Source organism: Salmo salar, chromosome ssa15 (genome assembly GCF_905237065.1).
Source record: "Salmo salar chromosome ssa15, Ssal_v3.1, whole genome shotgun sequence".
NCBI lineage: Eukaryota > Metazoa > Chordata > Actinopteri > Salmoniformes > Salmonidae > Salmo > Salmo salar.
Window position 1 is genome coordinate 44,303,161 of NC_059456.1, and position 12,506 is coordinate 44,315,666.

Genomic DNA, 12,506 nt, shown 5'->3' on the forward strand with positions numbered 1-12,506 from the left:
AGGCTCTTAATAAACATCCTAATGTTGAGATGGAATTGTCAATCAGTAAAGCAGACGCCAAGGGATTAATAAGAACAGTGATTAAAAATAAGTGGCAAGAGATGAGGAACAGGAAGAGTAAGGGAAGACACCTGTATAAGATCCAGGAAAAGGTGGTGGCAGGGAGGTCCTCAGGCCGAGAGAGAAGGGAGGAAAGTGTAGTCACAAGGCTGAGACTGGGACACACAAGGTAAATAGTACATTGAAAGTGGTGGGGAAACATTCGACTGGGAGGTGTGATAATTGTCAGGAGGAGATGGAGACAGTGGAGCATGTTCTATTTCAGTGCCAGAAGTATATGAGAGAAAGGGAGCGATTGTTATTAGATTTGATGAGTAATGGAGTTGAAGAGCCAGGATTAAGTGAACTCTTGGGGAAATCTTCATGCGATGTAGTATTTAATCATGTATTTTGTTTCCTTCGAGAGACGAGATTATTGGGTAGGATTTAGACCGTCACTGTCTCTGGTCCACACTCCAGTCCAGTTGGTGGGAGTAATGCACCTTAAAGTTGGTTGCCAACCGCCATATAAAATCCACAGTAGAAAAAGAGTAACGTATTAGGCTGATGCACAGCCCATATAGAGGCTGGAGGCATGCACCCATAACAATTGTTTGCAGACCGCAGTAATATCGAATAAAAAGATTGGGCACAGACGACGGCAAGCAGTTCTATTGGAACTGCCGCATGTTGAGCTCAGAGAGGCACGCCAACTTCACTGAAAAGGGTAGCCAATCACCATACATCTGAAATGCCGAATGGTAAGTAGGATTGCAGCACCACACTAGTGAGTTTAACTATATCTTTATTTGGTGTTCAGTTTAAATATATCGTTAATCAGGTAAAGCGAAGGATCGTTTCCTGAAGCCACTTGTAGCAGACTACGAGGAACTGCTGGGTCGTTTCCAACAGACGGAATCCGTGCGGTTTGAGGAATTTACTGCTATTTGGAGAAACATGGGCTTCTCAAGTGTATTTTAGTAAGTCCCTTTCCTCTTCATCAGTCGTCTCTTTATGATTACCTGCCGGCCTACCTAGTGTGGACAATTTGTTGCCAAATATGCATTTGCATAATGCACACTTTTTTTTAAACATGCAAATTATTATTAGACCACTCTGCCAACCTGTGCCTGGTTTTCCGATAACGATGGAATTTAGGTTTACTGGTGTTTTAATGATGCATCTTTCCTACAACGGCCGAATATTTAACATGAGTTTCCCAAAACGCCACACAGAAAACCACGCTAAATATGTCAGTGTTTGTCGATACTGATCGGATGGAAAGAAGGGTAGCGCTGCTCGCGGGTCAGCTTTCTCAGTTAAAATCTTACTTTAATATATAATTATTTCACAAAACTGACGACGGATGAGTTCCTAGTGAGAATTTACAATCTACGGCTGCAAGTATTGAAGTGGCTTAATGTATTGCGTTACCCAATAAAAATGCACTAAATCAACGATTTGGCACGTCATTCCGCAACATTTTAGGCTACGCGTCATGAAATGTATTAGACAAATTAAGCAGTTGCCTACAAGTAACAAAATATATTCAATTTATTGAACATGAAATAGGCCTATATGCTACTATATTTATATTTTAATGCAGTCATCTTGTTTTTAATTTAAAGTTTATTTTATATCCCGCTTGTGTTAATTGCAAAGACATTAGCAACTTTTGTTGTAGAACACTTTGTTCAGCAGTTGCAGAGAGATGGATAAATCATGTGATTCTAGGTTTAGCAGAGATCTTCTGTGTATAAAGTGACGCGGGAGGGCAAAAAAGCATATAATGAAGCATGTAGCTGTTCTTCGAGTGGTCAGAGGCAGACGTTAGGGGTGCTTGTTAGGTTACGAGCGTTTTCAAGTGCTACGTTAACGATGGTTTTGAGAAACAGCTCGAGGTTTAACGATGCTCCTACGAAGGCGCTAAAGATTTCAATTTTCAATAATTTCTCCTTAAAATGCTTTTTGGAAACTGGGCCATGGTCACGTTCCAGAGTGTGCGGTCAATGTTGTAGATTGGTTATGCCATGAACAGAGCTGACGCATATTAGGAATTCACAACAATAGGTGGTGTTTCTAGAGGTGCTACTTCATTTAAGAGCTTATTCTGCGAGGGCAATTACACAGTAAAATAATGATGCTGAGACTCATATTTTTCACTTCAAAATGTCAATGATTGCAAGGTTAAACAGACGATACTACTTTTAACAATTTCCACAGCAAATTTTACAAACACATTTACTTGAACAGTGCAGATGCAAAGTTTGGTAATGGCTCAAATCGTAATTCTTTAACCAAAATTTGCACTGTTTGTCAAGAAAATGTTTGTTTGCTCAATAAATCCTGTTAATTCATTCATTTATTTTATTTATAAAAAAAAAATGAACACAACAAATACAAAAACTGAAATGTACAAACAAGAGCACATAAATCTAACATATCAAGATTCATTTTCAATTTGTTAAATACTTTTATGGTGCGTATTGTTTTTACATTTACTGATCATTTCAAAAAGAATTGAAATATTATATCTTAAATAATGTAAATGGGGGTTTGTTCTCTGCCCACTTCATTTTATGGACAAAGAATCTTCCATGAAAGAAAAACAAATTAACAATGAAAGTTAAATCAGGGTCCATATCATTTGGATGGAAATAAAACATATCAATCTTTCAAATTAACATTAATAGTTGCTTCTTTTCAAATAAAATCTTCTAACTCACACAAATCTTCTGACATAAGAACAGTCCCAAAATAAATGTTCAAGAGTCTCTGGGTCACAACTACAAAATACACATTTGTTATCAATAGCTATTTTAAATCTGTATAGTAAAGGTCTTTACAGGGTAGATTCTATGAATGCGTTTGAATGATACTACTTTCACCTTATTAGATACAATATTTACCAGATAACGAAACTTTGTTCCAGTTCACTTGTCCTAGGGCTGCATTCCAGTACATTTTAGCAGAGGGAATGGTAAGATATTGACATAGTTTCCTTATATACATGTTATTACATTTAAAATGTCAAAATGTCAATTCCTTCTAATTGTATTGAGGCTACAAAATCCTCAACAGTTGCACTTGGAGTATTGTTATATTCTCCTAAACGAAGAATAGCACCTTTAGGGACAGCTCTAACAACAATTTGATACTCCTCAGGAGTGAATGTAACATTGTGTGTGCTAATAAATTCTGGATAATCATATAGTTGTCCATCATTATTCAATAATTGTTTAACCCAAATAATGTTGTCAAACCAGTTCTGGAAAAACAAAGACTTGTTTTTGTATTTTATGTCTTTATTATTCCAGATTGTACACATATGTGGGGAAAAATGGTGTGTGTACATGAGGTTCCAAGTTAGAAGTACTTGTTTATGAAAGTTTGCAAGCTTAATAGGGATTTTACCCATATCAAAGTTGCATTTGAGTAAGAATTCTAGACCACCAATCTGTTGGAATATTAAATTAGGGATGATATTCCAAATGCAATCCTTATTTCTTAAATAGTTTTGTATCCATTTAATCTTAAATATTATATTAGAGGTTTTAAAATCCAGAGCATTCAACCCTCCCTCACCTTCGGGGCTACATATTACCGCTTTTCTTAAATAATGAGGTTTATTCCTCCGTATGAAGTTAAATAATTTAGTATCAAACATTTTAGTTACTGACAGAGGAACATCCAATGGAGGTATGAACTAATCTGGACAGACCTTCAGATCTTGATAAAAGTACACGTCCAGAAAAAGAAAGATCTCTTAATAACCAGGAGTTAAATCTCTTTCCAATTTTCTCTACAATAGGAGAGAAATTTAAGTTGGCCCTTTCTTTCTGATCTTTGTTAACTGTAATACCAAGATATGTGATCACATCTTTTACAGGGATATTACATACTGAGTTTAAGTCACATCTTTTCAATGCAAATAATTCACATTTCCTAATATTCAGAGATAAACCTGATACATGTGAGAAGGCATTAATACACTCAATAGCTTTCTTGACTTCATTATGATCTTTCAAAAACAAATGGTGTCGTCAGCCAATTGTGAACACTCTATCTCTTTGTCTTGTTTCTGAATACCCCTAAAACTATCCTTATTTATATGAAGTGCCATAACTTGTGTGACCAATAAAAATAAGGAAGGAGAAATTGGGCGTCCTTGTTTAATTCCACGTCTGTCGAATCTTTGAAGTTCCATGGGATAATTTAACAGAGCTGTTACTATTGTAAAGTGTCTTAATTACACTGTATCAAATGCCTTGTAAAAGTCTACAAATAAAATAAAGCAATCTTCCATAATGTGCTCATTGTAGTCTAACAAGTCCAATACTAGTTGAATATTATTACATATGTCTGCCCTTCATAAAACCAAACTGGGTATGTTCAATGATTTGGTCAAGACCTTTTTTTAAAATCTTTCTGCAAAGATGGATGCAAGTAGCTTTTCATTAATGTGATTGGTCTCCAATTTTCTAACATCATAGAATCTTTGTTTTGGTATTACAGAAATTAGGCCTTGTGTCATAGAAACAGGCAGGACCCCTAAATCAATTGTCTCCTTAAAAACATTAACGAAAATTCAATAATATCCTCCTGAAAATATTTATAGAATTCACTGATAATGCCATCATTCCCTGGATATGTGCTCTCTTTTAAATTGCTGATAAATTTTTATTTCATTGATAGAAATAATTTCGTCAAGACTTTTAGAAGTCTTGATCTATGAATTTTTCATAGTCTTTGACAGAGTTTAAAGGCAGATATGTCACTAGTGGGACAGGCATGACTGGTATAAAGGTTACCATAGAATTCTGAAACATATTTTGAAATATCTTTGGTGTTTTCATTTTCTTTGGCATCTATATTGAGCTTATGAATTATTTCTTTCTAAATTGTAAAAGTATTTTGTATTTTTTTCACCTTCCTCCAACATCTCCTTTTTGATCTTACAAATGCCCCTTTTGCTCTCTCTTCATACATTTGGTCCATTTCTAGTTGTAAAGAGAATAACTGGCCCTTTCCTTCTTCATCAAGGTCCTCCATAGAGATTAGAGAAAGTATTTCCTTAACAAGTTTATCTTCCCTCAATCTTAGGTTCAGCAATTTCTTTACCTCCCTTCATGTCCTATTTCATACTTCATTAATTCCTAATATTTCCCATAAGACTTATAGTTGGGCTTTCCTCCAATTGTCTTGTATAATATCTTTGGCATCATCTTGCAATTATCATCTACCAACAGTCTACTATTGAGTTTCCAATAACTCCGATTTGGTTTAACTTCAGATCCATTAATATTTAAAGATAAGAATATAACTTTATGATCAGTAATAATTGATGGTTCATTTGATACCTTGACTACAGAATTATCTAATGAATTAGAAATCAACCAGAAGTCAATTCTTGACTGTGTGGACATGTCCTTGTTACTCCAAGTGAATTCCTTTTTATCAGGATATTTACATCTCCAAATATTGACTAATCCAAGACATAGGTTATTAAACTCAGGATTAACAATGCTGGATCTGTTAGGAGGGGGATATCTGTCAATAATCATCACATTGGATACAGAATTAAAATCTCCACCTAAAGATACTTTTGATATCCTGAAATGCACCGATAACTCTATTAATCTCTCCAAATTCCTGAAATAATATCCTGTTTGGTTTGTTGTTGGATGCATAAATATTCCCTAATAAAAACATTTTACTGTTGAAATTTACTGTTAAAATTAACCAACGTCCAGAGTGGTGAGTCTTACTACTGATGACCTTCCCTTTAAATGCACCTCTTAAAACTGCTCTACCTGCAGAGTGGTTGTTGCCATATGATAACCAGATATCGTTACCCCATTGATTTTTCCAAAAAGATGGAGCGGAAGAACAAGCATGAGTCTCTTGTAAAAAGTAAAAGTCTGCATTATACCGTTTGCAATACAGGAAAATAGCCTTACGCTTGAGTAAATTACGAATACCCCTGACATTATTTGAACAAAGAGATAAAGACATACACTTCAACCTTGTTATGCTAATATGAGCTTTTCCTAAGGATATGTAACTCAAAAGGATTTCCATCCCATTATTAACCTCTCCAACAAAAAACAAACAAATATTGGTCATAAAGTTACCAAAGTATTATTACTCCCACAAGGGGGAGACATTGTGTAGACTTTACAATAAGCAGTTATTCACCTATAGTTAGTTTATTTTACCAGTTCTCAGGTCAGCCTTTTCTCATTTAAGTGTTTGTGTCCATTTTTTATAATAAAAGGCTGCTTTTCACCTGGCAATCAGTTTTTTGTCCTGACAGTTCTCTGAGTTACTCTGGCACTCTCTCAAATATTCTGATTTGGCCGCATTTCTTTCCCATGATGATCACTCTTGCACCGATTTATTTAATTTATTTTATATATATATTTTAAATGCAGTTTTCCCTGCCTTTCGAGCTGCAGCCATCATCGGCCAGTTTCTCTCTTGTCACTTTGTCTGCTGAGGTCAGATCCTCCGTGAACCTCAATTTTTGCTTGATGAGGAATTCACAATTCTTCGCTCGCCTCCAAAGAAGATCCTGTGTAGATCTGGTGGTGAACCCGATGATGGTTGTCCTCGGTCTTGATCCTTGAGACTTACCAAACAATGGACGATGTCTACATTTTTCTGAAGTTTGGCTTTTGATTCGGGAATGACAGCTCCGCAGATGTCAACAACTCTGCATTTGATGTCCTCACCCGCCTGCTCTGGAATCCCATGGAGCCTCAGGTTCCACCTGCGCTGGTATCTCTCTGCCTCATTCACCTTTTGCTCGAGTTCAGCCACCTTCTTTTCATTTTCCTGGCAGATAACTTCCATTTTCTTCATGTCACTTTTGAGGGTTTTCACTTCTCCAAAAATGAAGTCGACAGATTTTTTTAATGGCCTCAATTTTCATTGTATTCTCCCTAACCATGACTTCTAAGGCATTTGCCCTTTCATCTATCTTTGCTGTCAAAAGCATTACAATATTGTTTTGCATCTCAAGAAGTGACACCCTCTTGGCCTCATTTTTTTCCCCCTGGGGCTTGACTGGAGTGCCGGGGTCGTAAGGTAACGGCCTGAGCTGGGGACTGGAGGGGTGCAAGTTGTGAGCGTTGTTGTCCGTGCTCACCTTATTTTCATCACCCATTGCAGTATTTCCCCCCACAGTTACATTCTGAAGAGGAGTACCCAAAATCATACTATCTTTTGTGGTTAATTGTCCATCTGACGATCTCTCCATTTCTTTCCTTTTGGTTCTGGTCGTGGCAGTTTCCATGTATGTTCGACAAGCACATTTTTGAGCTAGCTTATCTGGCTATCTAGTGTTGTCGCAAACTTAGTTTTAGAGGTGAATAACTTGCAGAAAGTAATCAATTACGTTGGTAAATAAACTAAACCATATTCATACAGGGTTTTATGACTGTAGAAATTATCCAATGGTCATAATTGGGTAAGGAAATCCAATAATTCCTTCAGCTACCAAAACAAATTATCTGCACTGACCGCCATCTTGCGCGCTAATCATTCAGTCATATGCCTTGCGATCGTGATATAAATGAGGAAGTGGATATTATTGCCGTGTGTGTGTGTGTGTGCGCCTAAAGGCTGAGACAAGACAGTTGCAGAATAAATCCAACCACACTTGTTTCATCACAAAACCAGATGGAAACCTCTGTCAAGTCCACAAAGCATATTGCATGTACAGTTACAGTTACATGACCTACAACATGGTCGAGCAAGTTAATTGTTTCAACATTTTTGTAGCACCTAACTATTGATTTAAAACCACAATGAGTTACAAATGGCAAAGAAAACAGGAGCTGCCTCTACTATTCCAGCACTATTTCAACATCAAGTCACGTCTAATACAGTGACATCTAAAAGATACCAAAAATAATTGTCCAATCAACGTAAGCTGAGTATGTTGCTCTTCGTGGTTCAGATTTCTGTGTTCGTTCGTGCAAGTAAAAAAACATGTTGACTCTACTTGTAGAGAAATGCCAATGCCGCCAACATCTTTCCTGTTGACGAAACGATCTATCACTCTGTCATACAGTACACGCTTGTATTTTTTTGGTTGTCCTAGACTACCTGGCTAAAATGCTTGCTCGCTAGCGTAACTTCCATTCATGGGCAACGTTAGCTAGTTTACGTTAGCCTTTTACATCAAACTACCTATTGAGCTTCCATCCTCTCAGGGTAAGGGCACAACAATGTATGAATTAATGGTTGCATCAGAATTGCCATTATAATCATTGGCCAGTACGGAGAATTAAGTAAAACCACAAGTCAAAATCCATGGCTAATTTAGGAAAGGGACGATTTTAGCTAGCTAGCCACAGGAGGACAGCAACACAGTGAGATGCAACAATTTATGTCAGTATGTTCTCAGTGTGATTTGATAGGAGTGACTCAAATCCAAGCCTGCTTCCTTGACACTTTATTTTTTTATTTTTTAGGTGCGCCAGAACGATTTGCTTTTGAGCTCGTTCAGTTTAGCTCAATGCTGATTTGAATAATTTTAAAACATTTTTATCAGGGGAGGCCAAATGCTCACTGGCTTCCCTGGCCTTCAATGCTATGAGCTTCAACAATGTCATACTCGTTTGGACCAGACCGCATCAGATGGATGGCTTACATTTAGCGAGACAGAGGGATGCTGTTTTGCTCGCTCGAATGCTTTCTCCTGAGATGCATTAAGCCTCTTGTGATTTTTGAAGGAAACTTATGAACCCGAGAGACAAAATAAATTATTTTATGTTCATTTATTTTCTTGCTACATTTTTTTATGAATACACGCCACTGCCTTGGCATGGTTGTATGGTTTGTTTAACCATAGAATTGCCAGAGGCACCAGAAATACTTAATTTTGCAGGAGTTCATATTAATGCTACAGTATGTGAGGTTATAGACCTACAGTCTGTCCAGATTTGTTTCCATTTAACCCATCTGAACAGTAGGCTACAGTCCCCTTGACTTGCCATGGGCTTATTTGAAGTCCCCGTCTTTTGACTGTCGAATTTGCATAGCGCCTCACAATGATCACACGTAACATAGCCAGCACTGATATTATCCTCTTTTACCACTTTCCCAAATCGTTCCCAAACATTACTTTTCTGGCCCTCCCTTCTCTTTATTTAACTATCCATTTTGCAGCTTTTGTCTTGAATTTAACATCGACATTGTCCTTTTTGCCTCCGTGGATCGACATCAACTTTTTCTGCCTGTTCCTAAAAGCGTTTGGCATTTATGCTATTAGGCGCTCATAGAGTAAGACCCTGAAGCTTAGGCTTGCGCACTAATGCCACATAGGCTAAAATAATTAAAGGAAATCCTCAATGTAGCCTATAAATTGCAATAAGAATGATATACAGTTAAAGTTTACATACACTTAGGTTGGAGTCATTAAAACTCATCATGGCATTAGAAGCTTCTGATAGGCTAATTGACATCATTTGAGTCAATTGGAGGTATACATTTTAGTCATTTAGCAGACGCTCTTATCCAGAGTAGTGAATGCATACATTTCCTACTTTTTTTTTTTTTCCCCGTACTGGTCCCCCGTGGGAATCGAACACAGACCCCTGGCGTTGCAAACACCATGCTCTACCAACTGAGCCACACGGGACCTGTGTACCTGTGGATGTACTTCAAGGCCTACCTTCAAACTCAGTACCTCTTTGCTTGACATCATGGGAAAATCAAAAGAAATCAGCCAAGACCTCAGAAAAAGAAATGGAGACCTCCACAAGTCTGGTTCACCCTTGGGAGCAATTTCCAAACGCCTGAAGGTACCACGTTCATCTGTACAAACATTAGTACGCAAGTATAAACACCATGGGACCACGCAGCCGTCATACCAATCAGGAAGGAGACGCGTTCTGTCTCCTAGAGATGAAGGTACTTTGGTGTGAAAAGTGCAAAAGAATCCCAGAACAATGGCAAAGGACCTTGTGAAGATGCTGGAGGAAACAAGCACAAAAGTATCTATATCCACAGTAAAACGAGTCATATATCAACAACCTGTAAGGCCGCTCAGCAAGGAAGAAACCACTGCTCCAAAACTGCCATAAAAATTCAAGACTACGGTTTGCAACTGCACATGGGGACAAAGATTGTACTTTTTGGAGAAATGTCCTCTGGTCTGATGAAACAAAAATAGAACTGTTTGGCCATAATGACCATCGTTATGTTTGGAGGAAAAAGGGGGAAGCTTGCAAGCTGAAGAACACCATCCCAACCGTGAAGCACAGGAGGAGGAGGGGGGGGGGCAGCAGCATCATGTTGTGGGGGTGGTTTGCTGCAGGAGGGACTGGTGCACTTCACAAATAGATGGCATCATGAGGGAGGAAAATTGTGGATATATTGAAGCAACATCTCAAGACATCAGTCAGGAAGTTATAGCTTGGTCGCAAATGGGTCTTCCAAATGGACAATGACCCCAAGCATACTTCCAAAGTTGTGGCAAAATGGCTTTAAGGACAACAAAGTCAAGGTATTGGAGTGGCCATCAGAAAGCCAGACCTCAATCCTACAGAAAATGTGTGGGCAGAACTGAAAAACCGTGTGCGAGCAAGGAGGCATACAAACCTGACTCAGTTACACCAGCTCAGTCAGGAGGAATGGGTCAAAATTCACCCAACTTATTGTGGGAAACTTGTGGAAGGCTACCCAAAAAGGTTGACCCAAGTAAAACAATTTAAAGGCCATGCTACCAAATACTAATTGAGTGTATGTAAACTTCTGACCCACTGGGAATGTGATGAAAGAAATAAAGCTGAAATAAATCATTATCTATACTATTATTCTGACATTTCACATTCTTAAAATAATGTGGTGATCCTAACTGACCTAAGACAAGGCATTTTTACTAGCATTAAATGTCAGGAATTGTGAAACGGTGTAAATGTAGTTGGCTAAGATGTATAAACTTCTGACTTCAACTGTATTTCTGTATTTTTTTTAAAGGTGTTTTCTCTTTTCAACCCGCCCTTTATCGACAATTTCATGACCTTAAACCCAGCCCGCCCCGCGGGTATAACTGTGGGGAATGCGGGTTATGAGTCAACCTGTGCATCACCAATGGAGGACTTCATAGCATACGTTTTGTTGGAGGGGAATTATATTAACGAACATGCAATTACAAAATATAGGCCTAAAATCTGTCAATGTTTTTAGGACGACTCCTAATTATTCTGGGCCCTGCTTCCCAAAAGCATTTAGGGAATAATGTGCTTTAAAGTTACATGTTGCATGGACTCTGTGTGCAATAATATAACCTGATTTTTGAACGACTACCTCATCCCCACACACACAATTATCTGTAAGGTTCCTCAGTCGAGTAGTGAATTTCAAATGCAGATTCAACCACAAAGACCAGGGAGGTTTACCAAGGCAAAGGCAACTATTGGTAGATGGGTAAAGAAATGATACAATAAGGGATATTCAATGTATGCTTTTTATATTTTTCAATAATAGTAAAAAATTGGGACCCCTAGGATGGCAACACAACAGTGCATTAGAAAAGTACTCGGACCCCTTGACTTTTTACATTTACATTACATTTAAGTCATTTAGCAGACGCTCTTATCCAGAGCGACTTACAAATTGGTGGATTCACCTTTTTCCATATTTTGTTACGTTACAGCCTTATTCTAAAATGGATTAAATAAAAATCCTCATCAATCTGCACACTACCCCATATTGCCAAAGTGAAAACAGGTTTTTAGAAATTTTTGCAAATTTACTCACATTCATAACCTTTGCTATGAGACTTGAAATTGAGGTCAGGTGCATCCTGTTTCCATTGATCATCCTTGATGTTTCTACTTGATTGTAGTCCACCTGTGGTAAATTCAATTGATTGGTCATGATTTGGAAAGGCACACAGCTGTCTATACAAGTACCACAGTTGACAGTGCCTGTCAGAGCAAAAACCAAGCCATGAGGTCAAAGGAATTGTCCGTAGAGCTCCGAGACAGGATTGTCGGCACAGATCTGGGGAAGGGTACCAAAAAATGTCTGCAGCATTGAAGATCCCCAAGAATACAGTGGCCTCCATCTTAAATTAAGTTTGGAAGCACAAAGAGACTAACTAGAGCTGACTGCCTGGACAAACTGAGCAATTAGGGGAGAAGGGCCTTGGTCAGGGAGGTGGCCAAGAACAGGATGGTCACTCTGACAGAGTTCCTCTGTGGAGATGAAAGAAACGTCCAGATGGACAAGCAGCACTTCACCAATCAAGCCTTATGGTAATGGCCAGACGGAAGCCACTCCTCAGTAAAAGGCACATGACAGCCCGCTTGTAGTTTTCCAAAAGGCACATAAAGACTCTCAAACAATGAGAAACAAGATTATCTGCTCTGATGAAACCAAGATTGAACTCTTTGGGCTGAATGCTAAGCTTCACGTCTGGAGGAAACCTGGCACCATCTCTATGGCATCCC

General features: G+C 38.2%; 1 protein-coding gene across 1 annotated transcript in view; it reads left to right on the top strand.

Moving 5' to 3' along the window:
• The first annotated feature begins 572 nt into the window (after nt 1-572).
• The window catches only part of snapc1a (small nuclear RNA activating complex, polypeptide 1a), a 38,455-nt gene continuing 26,521 nt past the window's right edge, over nt 573-12,506 (top strand). The window contains exons 1-2 of the mRNA XM_014144677.2: nt 573-800; nt 881-1,019. Coding sequence (XP_014000152.1) covers nt 791-800; nt 881-1,019 — 149 coding nt within the window. The 5' untranslated portion in view covers nt 573-790. The remainder of the gene's footprint in view (nt 801-880; nt 1,020-12,506) is intronic.